The sequence below is a fragment of the Stenella coeruleoalba genome, assembly GCF_951394435.1.
Source record: "Stenella coeruleoalba genome assembly, chromosome: 10".
NCBI lineage: Eukaryota > Metazoa > Chordata > Mammalia > Artiodactyla > Delphinidae > Stenella > Stenella coeruleoalba.
Window position 1 is genome coordinate 67,616,608 of NC_137156.1, and position 21,155 is coordinate 67,637,762.

The 21,155-nt window shown below is 41.1% G+C and overlaps 1 protein-coding gene across 6 annotated transcripts in view; it reads left to right on the plus strand.

Moving 5' to 3' along the window:
- The first annotated feature begins 4,434 nt into the window (after nt 1–4,434).
- DOCK3 (dedicator of cytokinesis 3) overlaps nt 4,435–21,155 on the plus strand; it is a 408,834-nt gene continuing 392,113 nt past the window's right edge. For 2 of the 6 annotated variants that reach the window (XM_079934759.1, XM_079934762.1), the window contains exon 1: nt 4,435–5,050. In XM_079934759.1, the coding sequence (XP_079790885.1) occupies nt 5,014–5,050 (37 nt within the window). In that variant the 5' untranslated portion in view covers nt 4,435–5,013. The remainder of the gene's footprint in view (nt 5,051–21,155) is intronic. The other 4 variants (XM_079934758.1, XM_079934756.1, XM_079934760.1 and 1 more) reach the window with 3 other exon arrangements.

Sequence of the window (21,155 nt, forward strand, 5' to 3'; positions counted from 1 at the left end):
AATTGAAACTGTGATTAAAAATCTTCCAATAGGGCTTCCCTGATGGCGCAGTGGTTGAGAGTCCGCCTGCCGATGCAGGGGACACGGGTTTGTCCCCCGGTCCGGGAGGATCCCACGTGCCGTGGAGCAGCTGGGCCCGTGAGCCATGGCCGCTGGGCCTGCGCATCCGGAGCCTGTGCTCCGCAACGGGAGAGGCCACAACAGTGAGAGGCCCTTGTACCGCAAAAAAAAAAAAAAAAAAATCCAACAAACAAACGCCCAGGACCAGATGGCTTCACAGGCGAATTCTATCAAACATTTAGAGAAGAGCTAACACCTATCCTTCGCAAACTCTTCCAAAATATAGCAGAGGGAGGAAAACTCCCAAACTCATTCTATGAGGCCACCATCACCCTGATACCAAAAACAGACAAAGGTGTCACAGAGAAAGAAAACTACAGGCCAATACCACTGGTGAACATAGATGCAAAAATCCTCAACAAAATACTAGCAAACAGAATCCAACAGCACATTAAAAGGATCATACACCATGATCAAGTGGGGTTTATCCCAGGAATGCAAGGATTCTTAAATATATGCAAATCAATCAATGTAATACACCATACTAACAAATTGAAGGAGAAAACTATATGATCATCTCAATAGAGGCAGAGAAAGCTTTCAACAAAATTCAACACCCATTTATGATAAAACCCCCCCAGAAAGTAGGCATAGAGGGAACTTTCCTCAACATAATATGGCCATATATGACAAACCCACAGCCAACATCGTCCTCAATGGTGAAAACCTGAAACCATTTCCACTAAGATCAGGAAAAAGACAAGGTTGCCCACTCTCACCACTATTATTCAACATAGTTTTGGAATTTTTAGCCACAGCAATCAGAGAAGAAAAAGAAATAAAAGGAATCCAAATCAGAAAAGAAGAAGTAAAACTGTCACTGTTTGCAGATGACATGATACTATACATAGAGACTCCTAAAGGTGCCACCAGAAAACTACTAGAGCTAATCAATGAATTTGGTTAAGTAGCAGGATACAAAATTAATGCATAGAAATCTCTAGCATTCTTATACACTAATGATGAAAAATCTGAAAGTGAAATTAAGAAAACACTCCCATTTACCATTTCAACAAAAAGAATAAAATATCTAGGAATAAACCTACCTAAGGAGACGAAAGACCTGTATGGAGAAAATTATAAGACACTGATGAAAGAAATTAAAGATGATACAAACAGATGGAGAGATATACCATGTTCTTGGATTCGAAGAATCAACATTGTTAAAATGATTCTACTACCCAAAGCAATCTACAGATTCAATGCAATCCCTATCAAACTACCACTGGCATTTTGCACAGAACTCGAACAAAAAATTTCACAATTTGTATGTAAACACAAAAGACCCCAAATAGCCAAAGCAATCTTGAGAAAGGAAAATGGAGCTAGAGGAATCAGACTTCCTGACTTCAGACTATACCACAAAGCTACAGTAATCAAGACAGTATGGTACTAGCACAAAAACAGAAATATAGATCAATGGAACAGGATAGAAAGCCCAGAGGTAAACCCACGCACATATGGTCACCTTATCTTTGATAAAGGAGGCAAGAATATACAGTGGAGAAAAGACAGCCTCTTCAATAAGTGGTGCTGGGAAATCTGGACAGGTACATGTAAAAGTATGAAATTAGAACACTCCCTAACACCATACACAAAAATAAAATGGATTAAAGACCTAAATGTAAGGCCAGACACTATCAAACCCTTAGAGGAAAACATAGGCAGAACACTCTATGACATAAATCACAGCCAGATCTTTTTTGACCCACCTCCTAGAGAAATGGAAATAAAACCAAAAATAAACAAATGGGACCTAATGAAACTTCAAAGCTTTTGCACAGCAATGGAAACCATAAACAAGACCAAAAGACAACCCTCAGAATGGGAGAAAATATTTGCAAACGAAGCAACTGACAAAGGATTAATCTCCAAAATATACAAGCATCTCATGCAGCTCAATATCAAAAAAAAAACAACCCAATCCAAAAATGGGCAGAAGACCTAAATAGACATTTCTCCAAAGAAGACATACAGATGGCCAAAAAGCACATGAAAAGCTGCTCAACATCACTAATTATTAGAGAAATACAAATAAAAACTACATTGAGATATCATCTCACACCAATCAGAATGGCCATTATCAAAAAATCTACAGACAATAAATGCTGGAGAGGGTGTGGAGAAAAGGGAACCCTCTTGCTTGTTGGTGGGAATGTAAATTGATGCAGCTACTACGGATAACAGTATGGAGGTTCCTTAAAAACTACAAATAGAACTACCATACGACCCAGCAATCCCACTACTGGGCATATACCCTGAGAAAACCATAATTCAAAAAGAGTCATGTACCACAATGTTCATTGCAGCTCTATTTACAATAGTCAGGACATGGAAACAATGTAAGTGTCCATCAACCGATGAATGGATAAAGAAGATGTGGCACATATATACAATGGAATATTACTCAGCCATAAAAAGAAACGAAATTGAGTTATGTGTAGTGAGGTGGATGGACCTAGAGTCTGTCATACAGAGTGAAGTCAGAAAGAGAAAAACAAACACCCTATGCTAACACACACACATATATATATATAGAATCTAAGGGGAAAAAAATGATCATGAAGAACCTAGGGGCAAAACGGGAATAAAGACACAGACCTCCTAGCGAATGGACTTGAGGATATGGGGAGGGGGAAGTGTAAGCTGTGACAAAGTGAGAGAGTGGCATGGACATTATACACTACCAAACGTAAAATAGATAGGTAGTGGGAAGCAGCCACATAGCACAGGGAGATCAGCTCGGTGCTTTGTGACCACCTAGAGGGGTGGGATGGGGGGGGTGGAAGGGAGGGAGATGCAAGAGGGAAGAGGTATGGGAACATATGTATATGTATAACTGATTCACTTTGTTACAAAGCAGAAACTCACACACCATTGTAAAGCAGTTATACTCCAATAAAGATGTTAAAAAAATCAATTTCCTTTAAAAAAAAAGGTTGTTTAGAAGGTCTGTTTAACTTGGCGTCTCTTGCTGGATAGCTCCTTGGATAAAACTTTGTGGGAATGTGGCTTCATTCCGCGGTAAACATTCCATGGTGGCCATTCGTCAGGGGTCTATCTTCCTGGAATAGTCAGCTACATAAATAAGGATATGTCTTTTATTATGTCCTTGGATCAAAAAATATATATATCTAGCTATTGAGAAACAGTCATTTACGGAACATTTTCCAGGGTCAGGTTTGGGCAGCCTTCACTGGTGGGAGGAGGAGTCTATAGGTCAGGAGTCTGTGGCAATAATCCAGGTGAACACAATTAGGCCTGGAAGGAGTTACCAATCATAAAGAGTATTGTGAATGAAGAATCAACAATATCTGTTGATTACCAAGATATTCTTGTATCAGTCTTGCTTCCTATTCAACAGTGTGTGTCAGGTGCTGGGCTGAGTCCTGATGGACCAGAAAGGTGACTTTAGCCTGGATTTTGCCTTTTGGAGCTGACAGTCTTATAGGAAAAGTAAGGCACAAAGGCACGCAGCTTGAATCCCAGGCAAAAGAAGGATCCAGCCTGCCAGCTGCAGGATCAGGGAAGGTTTTCTGGAGGTGAGACCTTGAGCTGGGCTTTATAGAGTTGGGGTGTCCAAGACTGATAGTGAGGGATGACACCAGGATTTTGATTTGGTAGTGCTGGTGACAGAATTGTACGGATATGCTGGGATTAGGGCTAGGAACACTATGCACTCCAGATGTAGGTGGAAAGGAGAAGTCCTGCAGTTGCCAGGACTTTCCTGGTCTTTGAGCGGTTGACCTAGGATCACAAGGTGATATTTGCAGGCCTAAGAGTGAATGGATTCTTAAGGAGGAGAGGAAGGAGAAAAGTTTCGGGACCGAACCGGAAACTCAGGATGGCCTGTAAGGCAGAGACCTAGGAGCAGCAGAGGCGGTGCCCAGGGCAGGTACATCTCTCTCCCGCTCCCTACTCCCCCTTCCCCCAACCCAATGAGCAACTTCTTCCTTACTAGGAAGCCTGCAGTGATTGTTCTGGCCCCAAACATTTACTACGCAGGCCAACTCAGCGAAACAAGAAGCAAGGAGGCGCTAGCGGCTTCGGCCTAGGAAGAGTCCCAGAGACCTAAGAGCGAGGGGCACGAGTATGCCCCACTTGGTTCTCCTGCGGCGACCCCACCCTGCGGGCCCGGGCGCTGCGGAGGGTGGCTCCTGGGGCCTTTCCAGGGATGGGGTCGTGACAGCGCCGTGGATGACACCTGGATGGGTCTTAAAACGGTATCCTTCCCTCCTTTCCCTGCTCTCCCCTCTCCGACCGGCGGATCTCGCGGGGATCTCGGCGTGCCTGGCAGGAGGCACTGGACGCCGAAGCCCAGGGGATCCGAGGGCCTCCCACCTGCCCAGCCCCGCCTCCTCCAGCACTTGCTGCCGCCCGGGGCCTTGGGCCTAAGAGCCAGTCCTGACCCCGGCGGGGCCATTCAATCGCCTCTCGCTGATTTCCCTCCGCTGCCGCGCGGCGGCGGCGACACGTGGGCTCGCGCGCGGGCTCGGGCAGCGCGAGCCCGGGCAGTGCGAGCCCCCGCGCCGGGAAGTGGCGCATGCGCGGGCGTCCTGCGAGCCCGCTGAGGCGAGCCGAATCGCGGCGGCGCCGGGAGCCGAGCAGCGGAGCTGTGAGGAACGAGCGGTGGCGTGAGAACGCCAGGGACTGACAGGTGGCAAACCCTCGCCCGCGCTGATCGGGTTTGCTGGGGCGCCCGCGGAACCTGGCGGTCCGGGCGTGGCGGCGGTCGCATCCCGGACGGCCTGTGAGGGATGCGCCGCCCACTGCCCTGCGCCGCCTGACCGCCCCCGCCTCGCCTAGCGGTGCGCCACAGCCGGGCCCGCGGCCGTCCCCGCCGCGTTGTCGCCCGGCCGCCGCCGCGCCCGCGGGGTCGCGCCCGGCCCGGCCATGTGGACCCCCACGGAGGAAGAGAAATACGGCGTAGGTAGGTGAGGCTCCGGCCTGGCCGCGGCGGGCGTTCGGGGGACGCGCCCTTGCTCTCGGCCTCGTGCCGGCCCCGCCTCAATTCGCGCCCGCGCGCCTCCCGGCGCTGCCCGCAGGCTGCGCGGCCTCGACGCGGGGTGTGCGCGGGGTGGGGGCGGCGCGGGCGCGAGGCGCGGGGGTGGGAGCGGGTCCCTGGGCGCGGGGAGGGCGGCAGGGGGCGCTGGCAGCGCGGCCTCGTCAGGTGCGGCCGGAGGGAGGGGTGGGCAGGGCCCCAGCGGCTCCCCGAGGTTTTTGGTGTGGGGCATAGGGCAGTTTCACCCAAGAAGCCAGATTCTGGGAACCTGTTTTCTCCTTTCTCAAACCTCAATTTTAGTGAGTTTCTGCACCTGAGTTGATGAGCCCGATGACTCTATTTTTGGAGTGGAGCCTTAGAAAAAAAAAAGGGATAAAATACGTTGACATCATTTTCCCAGTTCAGAATTTTGCAGACATTTGACTGGAAATGTTTGATCCGTTTTAGTTTGTTTTGCCTTCAATATTATAAATAATTATTACTTAAAATAGGAAGTGTTTTTGCACATGTCCCAATGTTTAGTGTATATTACAGTCACGGTTTTGTTAAGAAACAAACGAACCTGTTTTTAGACGAGACCATTATTCCTCTTAGAATCCTCTTTTTATCTGTTACAAGTGTTAAACTCCAGAAGCTAAATAATTTTTATAATACTCAACTTCTTTAAAAGGCATATTCAATAATTTAAGGGATTGAATATTAGTTTTACTTTTATAGTATTAGTGTTTTGTGGCGATTACATGAGAGAGGAGTTCAGCCACACTGCATTATTGTAAGTCACCTGTCATTCAGTTAAAAACAGATAGAAAAATGAGTGTACAGTTTTTTTTTCTGCCTAAGTTTTAATGGAAAATTTTAGATGGGAAAATCTGTCTAAACATAGACTTTTGTTTCCCATGTTTACTGCAGCTCAATCAAGGTTTAGTTCACAGTTCACTACAAAATAACTTTTAAACTGTCAGAGGTAACAAACGTTTAGGAATACCATCAGGCAAATTATGTGGAAACTGAATGTATTTAAATTTAAGGACCTGCAGAGAGATCTGTGCTGGTAGAAAATCTTGTTTTGAAAGGTAACTTTCTGAAGTTTTTAATTAGCTACGCTCTAAGGGCATAATGATATAGGCTAGGATGGAAGTGATAAAAAGAGCCCTAGTGCTAGAGTCTCTGTTGAAATGGGATTGGGAAATGATGTGAAGAGCTGGGATTCACCTCTGGGAACATTTTAGCCTTTCTCTTAGAGCATTCCCTAAATACTAAATACATTTTGTGATGTGAAGAGTTGATGGTTTATCTTTTCTGTAACTTGCTCTCAGACCTGCTTAACTAGAATAACAAATAACTGATGTGAAAGTGGTCAACTGTCCAGTGGCACCTAAGTGATAATTTCTTTCCTGCTGGGTCGGAACCTCTGAGTAGTGGAATTGGCAGATTTCTGAGTCCTGGCTTCTCTTTACTGGTGGTGTTGTGGGCAAGTTATTTAACATCATTTTCTTAATGTGTAAATTGGGGATAATATTTACCTACAGGGTTGTGAAAATCAAATGAGAGCATACCAAATGCTTAATAAATGTTAATTTCTTCTTTTCCCCTTAGTACAGTACTTAGAGTAATAACAACACTAGGCATTTCCTCAGGTGTGTTGGTTCTGAAACGGAGGCAATGCAGGGTAATCAAGATAGGCATATGTGAATCTCAAAGCACTAGGATTTGGTGTGTGATTTACTCAGGAAGATGGAAGGAAAATTTTGCATTCCTTGGACTGTGAGTTTAGCTTTACAAAAATTTTTTCCTGTGGAGGGGTACAGCATTGGGCACAGGGTAGGACTTAAATGCTTGTTAAATGAGAGAGAGAGTTATTCTGAAGACATGAGCAGCTGTGATTTAGTGTAATTTATTTGCCCTTTCTGCCAAACAAAGAAAGTCTCTATCATCTTCTCTCACAGCTTTCTTCTACTATCCCTTCCTCAGCTATGGTCTAAAAGTTCTTGTGTAGATTGTTCACACTCAGAATATGTTTTTTCCGTAAGCATTTCAGGGTTACACTCCTAGGCCTTTTCATAAAAGCCAGTTCAGTCTATAAAGAGCCTAAATATTGTACTTACAATGAGAAAAATAGTCAGTTAAAACTGGTATGTTAGCTGCATTGTTTAATTGTTAGCTTGAAAATCGAAACATTGGACTTCTCTGGTGGTGCAGTGGTTAAGAATCCGCCTGCCAATGCAGGGGACACGGGTTCGAGCCCTGGTCTGGGAAGATCCCACATGCCACAGAGCAACTAAGCCCGTGCGCCACAACTACTGAGCCTGCGCTCTAGAGCTCGTGAGCCACAACTGCTGAGCCCGTGTACCACAACTACTGAAGCCTGCACGCCTAGAGCCTGTGTTCCACAACAAGAGAAGCCACTGCAATGAGAAGCCTGTGCACTGCAATGAAGAATAGCCCCCACTCGCTGCAACTAGAGAAAAGCCCACACGCAGCAACGAAGACCCAACACAGCCAAAGATAAAATAAATAAATAAATAAATAAATAAATAAAGAAAATCTAAACATTATCATTATTCCTATGAGAAAATGTTTTAGATTTCAACTTTGATTTTTATGAGCAGCATGGAGCACGGATTTCTCTCTGCTTGCTAACCCATAATCCTTACAGCAAGGAGGGAAAACATATCTTTTCCCCACCAATTTGTATAAATTGCTTGGATGTTGGTGAGGGAAGGAGTCCCCTGTTGCAGCAGTGCAAAGGAGTTTTTCCCAGTGCAACTGTTCATCTGTATTTGACATTGGAAAGGTTTTTGAGATCATGTAGTAATATCTTAATGCCTTTAAAATTTATGATATAAAAATTCTGTACAGGTTATAACACTTTCAAATTATTTGATTTATTTGCTTAGGACTAGGCAATATCTGAGCTTCCCTTTCCATTGTAATATTCTGTGATTGAGTTTAGAGGAAGGGGAGGAAACTACCCTTTTTTGAAGATCAATGATGGACCAGTCAGTGTGCTGGGGATTCTCACTTATGGTATACCATGTAGATCCCCAGAGCAGTCTTAATGTTATCTTCGTTACACAGATGATGAAATTGGATCTCAGAGGTTCCCTTAATTTTCTTCTTGGCAATGGGCAATATTTTGCCGTATACTTGACTCTCTTACTGTCCTTCTCTAGTATCACAAGGAGCTGTTCTTTACTGAACCCTTTTAGCCTGTGTTCTGACTCCTTATGTCTCTTCCTCTTAGAGATTCTCTGCTTTTCTTTCTGTTGCCATAAATGCTTGGAAAGTCCTTCATCTTACCATTCTTTATTTTACCTTTTCAAGAAGCTTCCTATTCTAGAGTGAATTAGGTGAGAAAAATCCAACCATTTTTGTGAAACATCTGTCTTTTCCCATATTGACTGCACCCAAACTACCAAATATAGAAACTGAAGACCAAGAAAATACTTTTCCCATCCTCTAACAGCAGCAGCAGTAAACACCACCAACAAATGAAACAAGAGTTTGTAAATTAAATTCCTTGAGTAGAATAGCAGCAGAGATTTGAGTACATGTGTGTTAGTTTGGCATCTTAGCAGTGAAAGCTGCTTCATAATGTCATCTTGTTTATTCTGCTGTCCTGAGGTAAATTTTGTAATAATTCAGAGCATTTATTCCTTATTCTTTTCTAATCCCCACTTAGCAGACCATGAAAAAATTTCTTCATTACCAACCAGATTACCTTCTATTTTAGTTTTGTAATGTCATATTTATTTTTTTCTAATTTAAAAACAATGCATATTTTCTGCCTTACTTTTACCTGATTTCCTTCTGCTTGATTTTCCCCAGATAGGAAAAAAACCCCAAACAACACTTAAAAAAAGCCCTGAATCCTTAAAAGAAATTTAACTTCTAATGATCCTGTGGTGCAGAGGCATGTGAAGGTGGGAAGGGAATAGGTCCATGAAACCACATCTGAAAGAACCAGTGTTCACAAAATTTCACTAAATCTGTAGGTAAATGGGCTACAACTCAGTGAAATAGTGCGAGGGCAGTGGGCTCTTTGGTTACTTGCTCTGTAAGGAAATCCCAGCCTTTGAAGCCTTGGAAAAGGCCCTGTATCTTTATCTCTCAGAGGTAAAGGCATCCACTAGGGGTAGAGAAGATGTCATAAACCCAGGACTTTATTTTGCCCTGAAAAGTGAGGATGTGCTTGATGTTTTATGATCAGGGGTTTAGTGTTTACAGGGAACTTCCACATCATGATTCTGCTTGAGCTTTACACCGTAAAGCTCCTTTTTTTTTTTTTTTTTTTAAACCGATGACAAAGAAACTTTAACTGAAAGAAATTAAGTGACTGATCTAAGATACTTAAGCCAACTAAGTGCTGATTTGAGATTTCAACCTAGGACTTTGGGATTCTATTCTAATCCACAGCTGCTTTCATTACACCATGTTGCCTCTGAAAAGAATTTGTCGGCAGTGTATGTCTCTGGCTCAAAAAGTAAGGCCTTTTTAACAGACTTCAAATTTAAATTGGATATTTAAGGAATTTTATTTCTATATTAAGCATTTTTATAAGACTACATAGTATTTATCGTTCTGCTTCTGAATATATGATTTGCATTGCTGATGAGTACAGATTGAAGGCATGACAATTCATAAGGCAGGTTTTTAACAGCCTTGAGGAGTATGTTGGGTACTATTGCCCTCTTTTAAAGGGGCAATAGTAGGGAAGAAAGAAGTTGATATCAGCAAACATTTATTGAGTGCCTTCTTAAACCAAGATGGCTTTGTTTTGATCTGCCATTCTGTAAAGCAAGCAGGAAATAATCAGCAGGAAATGATCAATATTTTAACAGGGAAGTCAATATGCAACAATATTCTATAGACTATTCAAATGTTATGGTTAATTTTATCATGCAGTGTTATGAGAGAATATGCTTTAGAAACATAAAGCTTAATTGTAAACATGACACCATTTTCTGTCATTTTTAGACACATTCTGAAGCATGATGTCTCAAAAGAATGGTCATTGAGGTTGGAAGTGCTTTATATTCATACCATACTTTTACATTGGTTCTGAATTTCAATTTTTAATAGTTTGTATTATGATCTTTTTTTGAATTCTTGTGTCCTTATTCTTGAAGATAAGAATGATCTGAATTTATTCCCAATGTGTAAGCATTATTGGATATGCTATATTAGGGCTTTATTCCAATGTTGTACTTTTACCATAATGAACAAACCTGTTTATTATGTTTTGCTCTAAAGACTCTTGTATACCCTCTCTTGATAGATTTTGTATAGAAAAGAAAGATTTTTTTCCACATAAAGGTTCTGGGAACTTTAAAATTTTTTTTATAAGTACGTTGCCAAATTATTTTAGCTGTGGCCCAAGTAACTGCAGTTGACTTGCTATATCACACATTAGGATACTCTAGTAAGGATAATTACTATGTTGGGAAATGTCATTCAGAAACTTCCTGTTTTTCTACTTATCTACAATGGAATAAAATCTCAACCTCTTGCTTCCATCTGTTTCTCCCTCTCTCTTTAGAACTCATTCATGAGCTCTTGTTGATTGATGAATGAGAACAAAAATTGATGGAAGAATTAATGTATGATAAATGCAGAACTTTTTTTTTTTTTGCGGTTCACGGGCCTCTCACTGTTGTGGCCTCTCCCGTTGTGGAGCACAGGCTCTGGACGCTCAGGCCCAGTGGCCATGGCTCACGGGCCTAGCCGCTCTGCGGCATGTGGGATCTTCCCGGACCGGGGCATGAACCTGTGTCTCCTGCATCGGCAGGCGGACTCTTAACCACTGCTCCACCAGGGAAGCCCAAATGCAGAACTTTATATTACAGACTTAGTATCATACTTTGACCTTTCTTCAAATACATCTAGTGACAGTGCCCTCACCACGTTTTGAGACAGCCCATTTTATTGTTAGACAGCTGTGATGAGAACATTCTTCCTTGTTGAATAGACTCCTTGTAATTTCTTATAAGTTTGTGTTCTGTGTTTACATATAAATAACTTCCATCATAGCCCTTCAGTAATTCATAAAATTTTAGTATTGTAAGGGATCTTAGAGATAATATGGTTTAAGGCTCCAGAGCTAAGTAAGACCAGTGGAATAGCTAACATTCATTAAGTGTTTACTGTGTGCCCAGCACTTGCATGTTATGGCTCAAATTTGCTTTTTCACCTTCATCTGTTGACTTGCTTGTATTTTACACTTTAGCCAAACTGAACTTTCCCCAAGTCCTTCTGTCTGGACTTAATTATACCAGTGCTGCTGTGTGCCAGGACTGTTTGCCATCTATTAAACACTTCTTGTTATTTGCTGCATCATGTCTCTGTTCATATTCTTTCTATGTGGGGTGCCTCCCCCCACCCCATCTTCATCTCTCAGATTCTTTCCTATCTGTTAAGGCTTCTATCATGTATTACTATCTTTGTAAATCTTTTTCTACCTTGAGCATACCCCTTTCTTTTTCCAACCAGATAGATTTTATTCTATGATACTTTATATCTTACAGTGGTATATTTATTCTATCCTCTTCCATTAGATTAATGTCCTTCCAACTTTTGACTACGATCTACAATAAGAAATACAATTAAAATTATTATCTCGGGCTTTCCTGGTGGCACAGTGGTTGAGAGTCCACCTGCCGATGCAGGGGACACGGGTTCGTGCCCCGGTCCAGGAAGATCCCACATGCCGTGGAGCGGCTGGGCCTGTGAGCCATGGCCGCTGAGCCTGCGCATCCGGAGCCTGTTCTCCGCAACGGGAGAGGCCACGGCAGTGAGAGGCCCGCGTACCGCAAAAAAAAAAAAAAAAAAAAAAAATTGTTATCTCTTATGTGTGTATGTTTCTACTATACACACACATGAAAAAGTTAAAAGTTTCATGGTATAGTATTTTGTAGAGTGTACTCTGATGTTTCTATTCATTTCTATTTCATCAAAAAATATTGGTGGCAGCGCAATTGATTTTTTGACCCATGGTTAACTCTGATTTAGGCTATAAACTCTTAAAAAGTAGGGATTGTGCCATATTTACAGTTGACCCTTGAACAATGCAGGGGTTGGAGCGCCAACCCCTCACACAGTCAAAAATCTGTGTTCTGCTATTTCTGCCTCAAAAACAAAGGAGATGATAAAATGACTCACCCAAGGGCAGGAAGCTGAAACAGTTTGGATGGAATCAGAACTCAAACCCTAGTTCTTTTGGTTCCACATATTGTGATCTCTAATTGAATGCAAACTTTTCCCCACATGTAATTAATTTAAAGATCTGTAACATGAAAACACAGGTACTGTATACATTTATTGAAAAAAATTGTGTATAAATGGACCTGCACAGTTCAAACCTGTGTTGTTCAAGGGTCAGCTGTATCTTTGTGTTCTTGACAGACATAACTCAGTACCAGGCATATAGAAGGTTTTATACATGTATTTTAGCATTGAGTTGGACGTTTTTTGTTAATGTGGTATAAAGCCTGATATTCGGAGGCTTTTGAGCTGCCATTTCACACTAATTACTCATACTGGTTTTATAACAGCTAAACTCTAGATTTTACTGCATATTAACTGAAGTAAAGCTAGATCTCCGTCCTGAATGTGTGCTATTGATAATAAACATAAATGTAAAATTTTAGTTTCATTTTAAAAAGATTTTACATTTATTTTCATTACATTTCATTGAGGGGGAGCATATTTGGCTTGCCACTGTTGGTCTTAAATGGGGTTGGGCTCTCAGTATTTGGCTCATTAGTACAACTTGTCAAGTTTTTTTTTTTTTTTTTTTTTTTGTGGTACGTGGGCCTCTCACTGTTGTGGCCTCTCCCGTTGCGGAGCACAGGCTCCGGACGCGCAGGCTCAGCGGCCATGGCTCATGTGCCCAGCCGCTCTGTGGCATGTGGGATCTTCCCGGACCGGGGCACGAACCTGTGTCCCCTGCATCGGCAGGCGGACTCTCAACCACTGCAGCACCAGGGAAGCCCTTTCAAGTCTTTTTTGTAGCTTGAGTTTGTCTTCCCACATATCATCTTTTCCTTGAAGTTTCACCTACACAGTTGATAAACCTGTCTTCTGTCCTTTTCCAAGTGGCTGGTAAAAATGTTGAACAGAATAGTTTGAGGGAAGTGTCTAGTTTATAAAGGAGTAGATTTTGTTATGTTGTGTTTTGAATGCAGATTATCAGGATGACTTACTGAATGCTTCATGACAGTGCCAGCTGTGCCACCTTTGTGAACCTGATAGTGTTTGGGGTTAGGATGTGTTCCTGGCCAGACTGTGGTCTATGGCCAAGGAGGAAGGTTGCTGCTAAAGTCTGTGTGGCCTTACTTTTAAGTGTGGGGAGTGATAAAGGAATATTAGCATTAAAAAGATCTGAAATCCATTTTCATCTTCATGTATAGGAGGACGGGTGGCACGAAACTTTTCTTGAGTTTTGTTTCTGATGTTCTTTCCACATTCCCTACACTTTAGATATGCTGGACAACTCACCCTTTTCCAGACAAGCCTAAAACCCTCCTACCTTTGTCGCTTTGCTTGGTTGTTATAGTATGACAGGAATGCAATGACTACCTTTCTCTGCCTGGGGAATGCCACCTTAAAAAGCTGAAATGTCATCTTCTCTTTGATGCCTTCCCCAGCTCTGCCCAATAATAAGCATTGCTTCTTGCTCCTACAGCAGTTGGTACCAACCTCTAGTATGGCACTTATCCCTTTAGGTCATGCTTAATTGCATGTCTTTGCCTCAGGGGATTGAGCTTCTCCAGGACAAGGAATTTTGTCTTTGTGTTTGTAACCCCAGGACATAGCACATAGTGAGGGATCAATAAATGCTTAATTAGGAGTCCAACCTAATGAAAGTTTTATTTTGCTTTGTTAATCCTGATAGTATTTTATTTTTTAAAATTTATTTATTTATTTATTTTGGCTGCACTGGGCCTTCGTTGCAGCTCACGGGCTTCTCTAGTTGCAGCACGTGGATTTAGTTGCAGCATGTGGGATCTTACTTCCCTGACCAGGGATTGAACCTGGGCCCCCTGCGTTGGGATCGCGAAGTCTTAACCACTGGACCACCTGGGAAGTCCCCCGATGGTATTTTAAAAAGCAGTCTGTAAGTCTAATAATATTTAGTTGTTAGAAATCTGTGACATCATGAATACACTTTTTTTTCCTCAGCGTTTCTCTTTCTTGAGTCTGTTAGGAAGGTTTACTGCCTGTGGCTGAGTTGAGATGACTGATTTTGGGTGGGAGCCTTAGGATTCCAGTATGAATCTCACCTAGAGTTTCACAGTTACCACAACAGTGATTCAGGAAATTTGCAGCAGGTAATTGGGATGCCGCTTGAATCTACCCCAACAATACCTCTTTCGTTTGACACCTTTGGGGAAGCCATGTTTTGGATGAGTGACTTTTCCATAGAACTCAAGGTTAAACCTTTAAAAGCACCAAGAAAATATTTTTTTGTTGGACTTTGTTTATAGTAAAAGATAACATGTTCCATTCTTCCCTGTGGTGAATTCAATATGTTGAAAACATCTGAGCTTTTTCTGTGTAACATTTCCCCTCTGATTACATAAGATATATATTCATTATAGACATGTAAGTAACTATAGAAAAATACACAAAAAAGAAAATAAGGGTGATATCTTATTCTTGTTACCCAGACATAACCCATCTCAACACACTGGCATATCTTTCCAGTCTTTTTTTCTGATGCAGGCATTTAAAATAAATTTAGGACTGTACTGTTTATATTGTCATTCAGTATTTTATTTTATTTTTAAAACTCAAGTAATTTATTTATTGACCATGCAGCATGTGGGATCTTAGTTCCCTGACCAGGGATCAAAACCACGCTCCTTGCAGTGGAAGCATGGAGTATTAACCACTGGACCACCAGGGAAGTCCCAACAGTCTTTTATTTTAAATCTGCTATACTATGAACATTTTCTTATGTCTGGAATGTCATTGTTTTAATGACTGCTGTTCCATTAGGTACTATATTAGGTACTATAATTTACCTAATCTCCTACTTCTGAGCAGTTGGTCATTAGAAATTAACTATTGCCAGGACAGTGAGGGTACTTGTTTCTCTGCACCCTTGTCAGTATAGGGCATTATTTTCTCCACAAATTTACATCTTCAAAAATTTCAAACTTGATACATGCTTAAGAGGGATAAATTCTCAGGCATTACAAAAATAAAGTATCCTGTACTACCATTTCAACTTCTTGGGCATCATTTGTTTAATTGAACTTTCTGACTATTTGATATCATTAATAGAAACAAGTGATTATGACTTTGATACAGTGATACTTGTTTGCTTCCTCACTGAAATCCCTGGGAAGATCACTAATTCCAGTTAGTGGTTCTCTTGTTTGTTTGCTCCCTTTCTCATCTGGCTGTGATGCTCTCTGGGAATTTGGTGGTGGTGGTGGTGGTCGGGGAGGGGGGATATGTGAGACTCTTCGACTTGCTATCAGTGACTTGAAATGGTATTTTTGTTTTGTTTTGGTATTCTTTCTATCTCTGTACATTTCTGTTCTCTGTAGCTACTTCCAGTGTCATTCATTTCCTTTTCCTGTTTGCCAGCCACTCTTTGCTGTTTGCTTCTTTCCCCAGCCATACCTTTTCAAGCTAGAGCCGAACTGAACTTGTTCAAGGGAAACTGGGGTAATCAACTTTATGAAAAACTAAAGTGGCTCCTTTCCTTTCTATTGGAGTGAAATTCAGTGCCTTTTTGAAAAACTTAGATGTGTTAAAAGAACTTTCTGACTCATGGCCAGGGCTGGGCTCTGTAGGAATGCCTGGCTTTGGAACAGAGGCAGTGCTCTGGGAGTGATAGAGCCTAATGCAGATTTGCTCCATGCAGAGCAGTTTCCCCTCTGGGTGGCTGCATGTAGGTATGACGTCTGGTACTGCTGCAGCCATCTTGTTATCATGAAATAAGCCAGGAAGGGGGAGGGGGATTTGTTTTGCTTTTTGGTATGGGAAAGGGAAGAAACACTTGGGGTGCTTGGACCATTATGGATGGAGGGAAGGAACTGTTTGAAAAGAAAAACTTTTGATACATTTAAACATACTGAAATATTTAAGCTCTGATAAGACAATGGTGTATGATTGTAGGTAATGAGACTGTGGTTGTCCCACAAAGAACTCATTGTTTTTATTGATTTGCTTTCTCAGAAACCATAGCAGGTTTCTGTGTTAGTTATGTAGAGTAATGAACTGTTTTAATTGGTTAATTCTTCACCCTGATATTTACAATTTACCCAGATTAAGTGTACAATTTAGTGGCATTAAATACATTCAAATTGTTGTATAACTATCACTACTATTTATTTCCAGAGCTCTTTTTATCATCCCAAACAAAAACTCTATACCCCTCCCTGTAGCTCCAGGTAACCTCTATTCTACTTTCTGTCTCTGTGAATTTGATTATTCTAGATACTTCATGTAAATGGAATCATACAACATTTGTCTTTTTGTATTCAGCTTATTTTACTTAGCATAACATTTTCAGGGTTCGTGCATGTTGTAGCAGGCATCAAAATTTCATTCCTTTTTATGTCTGAATAATATCCCATTGTGTGAGTATATATCACATTTATTTATACATTCATCTGTTGTTGTACACTTAGGTAGTTTCCACCTTTTGGCTCTTATGAATTAAGCTGCTATGAATATTAGTGTGCAAGTATCTGTTAGAGTCCCTATTTTCGGATCTCTTGGGTGTATACCTAGCATTGGAATTGCTGGATCAAATGGTAATTCATGTTTAACTTTTAGAGAAATCACTTATTTTCCACACCAGTTGTACAATTTTACATTACCACCAACAACTCGTGAGAGTCCCACATCCTTGCCAACAATTCTTATTTTATTTTATTTTTTGGCCACACTGCGCGGCATGTGGGATCTTAGTTCCCTGACCAGGGATCGAACACATGCCCCCTGCATTGGAAGCATGGAGTCTTAACCATTGGACTGCCAGGGAAGTCCAGCACTTCTTATTTTTTGATAATAGCCATCCTAATGGGTGTGAAGTGGTATCTCACTGTGGTTTTGATTTGAATTTCCCTAGTGATTAGTGATGTTGAGCATCTTTTCATGTGCTTATTGGCTATCTGTATATTTTCGTTGGAGAAATATTCCATTTTATGTATGTACCACATTTTGTTTACCCGTTCTTTGTTGATGGACACTTGGGTTGTTTCTACCTTTTGGTAGATATTGTGAATAATACTATAATGAACATTTGGCATCCAAGTTTCTGTTTGACTCCGTTTTAAATCCTTTGGATATATACCTAGGAGTGGAATTGCTTACCATTTGGTAATTCTATGTTTAGTTTTTTGGGGAACCACCACGCTGTTTTCTGTAGTGCCTGCACCATTTTACTTTGCCATCAGCAATGCACGAGGATTCCAGTCTCTTTACATCCTTGCTAATACTTGTGATTTTCTGTCTTTTAAAAAAATGTTTCTATAAATGGCCATCCAAATGGGTGTGAAGTGGTATTTCATTGTGGTCTTTAAAAATTTTTATTTATTTATTTATTTATTTATTTCTGTTTGGCTGCATTGGGTCTTCGTTGCTGAATGCTGACTTTCTCTAGTTGCAGTGAGCGGGGGCTACTCTTACTTTTGGTGTGCGGACTTCTCATTGCGGTGGCTTCTCTTGCTGCGGAGCATGGGCTCTAGGTGCATGGGCTTCAGTAGCTGTGGCATGTGGGCTCAGTAGTTGTGGCTCACGGGCTCTAGAGCACAGGCTCAGTAGTTGTGGTGCACGGGCCTAGTTGCTCCGTGACATGTGGGATCTTCCTGGACCAGGGCTTGAACCTGTGTCCCCCGCACCGTCAGGTGGATTCCTAACCACTGCGCCACCGGGGAAGTCCCTCATTGTGGTTTTGATTTGCATTTTTCCTAATAATTAGTGATGTTGAGCGTCTTTTCATGTGCTTATTGGCGATTTATGTGTTGTTTTTGGAGAAATGTCTATTCAAGTACTTTGCCCATTTTAAAATAGATTTTTGTTGCGGTTGTTAGTTTGTAGCTCTTTATATATTCTGGATATTAATTCCTTAACAGATACATGGTTTAGAGATGTTTTCTCCCATTTCATGGTTTGCCTTCTCACTCTGTTATAGTGTCCTTTGATGTACAGAAGTTTTAAATTTTGACACAGTCTAATTTATGTTTTCTTTTGTCATTTGTGCTTTTGGTGTCATATTCAAGAAATCATGGTCAAATCCATCATGAGGCTTTCCCCCATGTTTCCTTCTAAGAGTTTTATAGCTTTTACATTTAGACCTTTGATCCATTTTGAGTTAATTTTTGCATATGGCATAAGGTAAGGGTCCAGCTTCATTCTTTTGTATATGGATGTCTAGTTTTTTCAGCATTGTTTGTTGAGAAGTCTGTCTTTCCCATTGAATGGTCTTAGCACCTTGGTTTGAAAATCATTTGGCCATATATTTGACGTTTTTTTTTGGGCCTCTGTCTTTATGCTGATATGTCTGTCTTTATGCCAGTACCACAGTTTTCTGTGCCTTTGTAGCACGTTTTGAAATCAGGAAGTGTGAGTACTCCCACTTTGTTCTTCTTTTTCAAGTTTGTTTTGCCTCTTTGGGATCCCTTGAGATTCCATATGAATTTTAGGAAGAATTTTTCTATTTCTACAAAAAGTGCCATTGGGATTTTGACAGGAATTGCAATGGATTTGTAGATTGCTTTAGGTAGTATTGTCATATTAACAATATTAATTCTTCCAGTCAGTGATCACGGATGCTTTACATTTACTTAGGTTGTCTTTATTTACTATTATTATTATTATTTTTGGCTGCGTTGGGTCTTTGTTGCTGCACATGGGCTTTCTCTGGTTGCGGCAAGCGGGGGCTACTCTTCATTGCAGTGTGTGGGCTTCTCGTTGCGGTGGCTTCTCTTGTGGAGCATGGCTCTGGGCGCGTGGGCTTCAGTAGTTGCAGCATGTGGGCCCTAGAGTGAGCGGGCTTCAGTAGTTGTGGCGCGAGAGCTCAGTAGTTGTGGCGCGCAGGCTCAGTAGTTCTGGCACACAGGCTTAGTTGCTCTGCAGCATGCAGAATCTTCCTGGATTAGGGATCACCCGTGTCCCCTGCATTGACAGGCGGATTCTTAACTACTGCACCACCAGGAAAGTCCTTGGAATTGTTTTCTTAATTTTGTTTTTGTATTGTTCATTGCTAATGTATTTTTGCATGTTAATTTTATATCGTGCAACTGCTGAGTTCATCTGTTAGCCCTAACATTTTGTTGTTGTTGTTTTTTTGACTGCATTCTTTAAGGTTTTCTACATATAAGATCATGTCATCTGCAAAGAGAGATCATTTTATTTCTTCCTTTCATATTTGGATGCCTTTTGTTTCTTTTTCTTGCCCAATTACTACTCTGGCTAAAACTTCTAGCACTATGTTGAAAAGGCAAAAGCAGTCATTTTCGTCTTGTTCCTGATCTTAGAGGAAAAGCTTTCAGTCTTTCACACTGAGTATGATGCTTGCTGTAGATTTTTCATATTTTTTTCTTTTTTTCTTAACAAGGTTAGTTTTCATTTCACTTAACACAAGCTACTACTTGTTCATGCCCAGACTGTGTGTTTGTTTGTATCTGTAAAAGTATGTATCTGGGCATTTTATCTCTTCTTCTTCTCAGTATTTTTTTTTTTGAACTTTATTTATTTATTTGTTATACAGCAGCGTTTTATTAGTTGTCTGTTTTACACATATTAGTGTATATATGTCAATTGCAATCTCCATTTTCATCCCACCACCACCCCCTGCCCCCCACTTTCCTCCCTTGGTGTCCGTACGTTGGTTCTCTACATCTGTCTCTATTTCTCCCTTGCAAACTGGTTCATCTGTACCATTTTCTACATTCCACATATATGCATTAATATATGATATTTGTTTTTTTCTTTCTGACTTGCTTCAATCTGTATGACAGTCTGTAGGTCCGTCCACGTCTCTGAAAATGACCTGATTTCATTCCTTTTTATGGCTGAGTAGTATTCCATTGTATATATGTACCACATCTTCTTTATTCGTTAGTCTGTCAATGGGCATTTAGGTTGCTTCCATGACCTGGTTATTGTAAATAGTGCTGCAGTGAACATTGGGGTGCATGTGTCTTTTTGAATTATGGTTTTCTCAGGGTATGTGCCCAGTAGTGGGATTGCTGGGTCATATGGTAGTTCTATTTTTAGTTTTTTAAGGAACCTCCATACTGTTCTCCATAGTGGCTGTATCAATTTTCATTCCCACCAACAATGCAAGAGGGTTCCCTTTTCTCCACACCCTCTCCAGCATTTGTTTGTAGATTTTCTGATGATGCCCAATCTAACCGGTGTGAGGTGATACCTCATTGTAGTTCTGATTTGCATTTCTCTGATAATCAGTGATGTTGAGCAGCTTTTCATATGCCTCTTGGCCATCTGCATGTCTTCTTTGGAGAAATGTCTCTTTAAGTCTTCTGCCCATTTTTTAGTTGTGTTGTTTGTTTTTTTAATATTGAGCTAATGAGCTGTTTATATATTTTGGAGATTAATCCTTTGTCCGTTGATTCATTTGGAAATATTTTCTCCCATTCTGAGGGTTGTCTTTTCGTCTTGTTTATAGTTTCCTTTGCTGTGCAAAAGCTTTTAAGTTTCATTAGGTCCCATTTGTTTATTTTTGTTTTTATTTCCATTACTCTAGGAGGTGGGTCAAAAAAGATCTTGCTGTGATTTATTTCAGAGTGTTCTTCCTATGTTTTCCTCTAAGAGTTTTATAATATCCGGCCTTACATTTAGGTCTTTAATCCATTTTGAGTTTATTTTTGTGTATGGTGTTAGGGAATGTTCTAATTTCATTCTTTTACATGTGGCTGTCCAGTTTTCCCAGCACCACTTATTGAAGAGACTGTCTTTTCTCCATGGTATATCGTTGCCTCCTTTGTCATAGATTAGTTGACCATAGGTGCATGGGTCTACTTCTGGGATTTCTATCCTGTTCCATTGA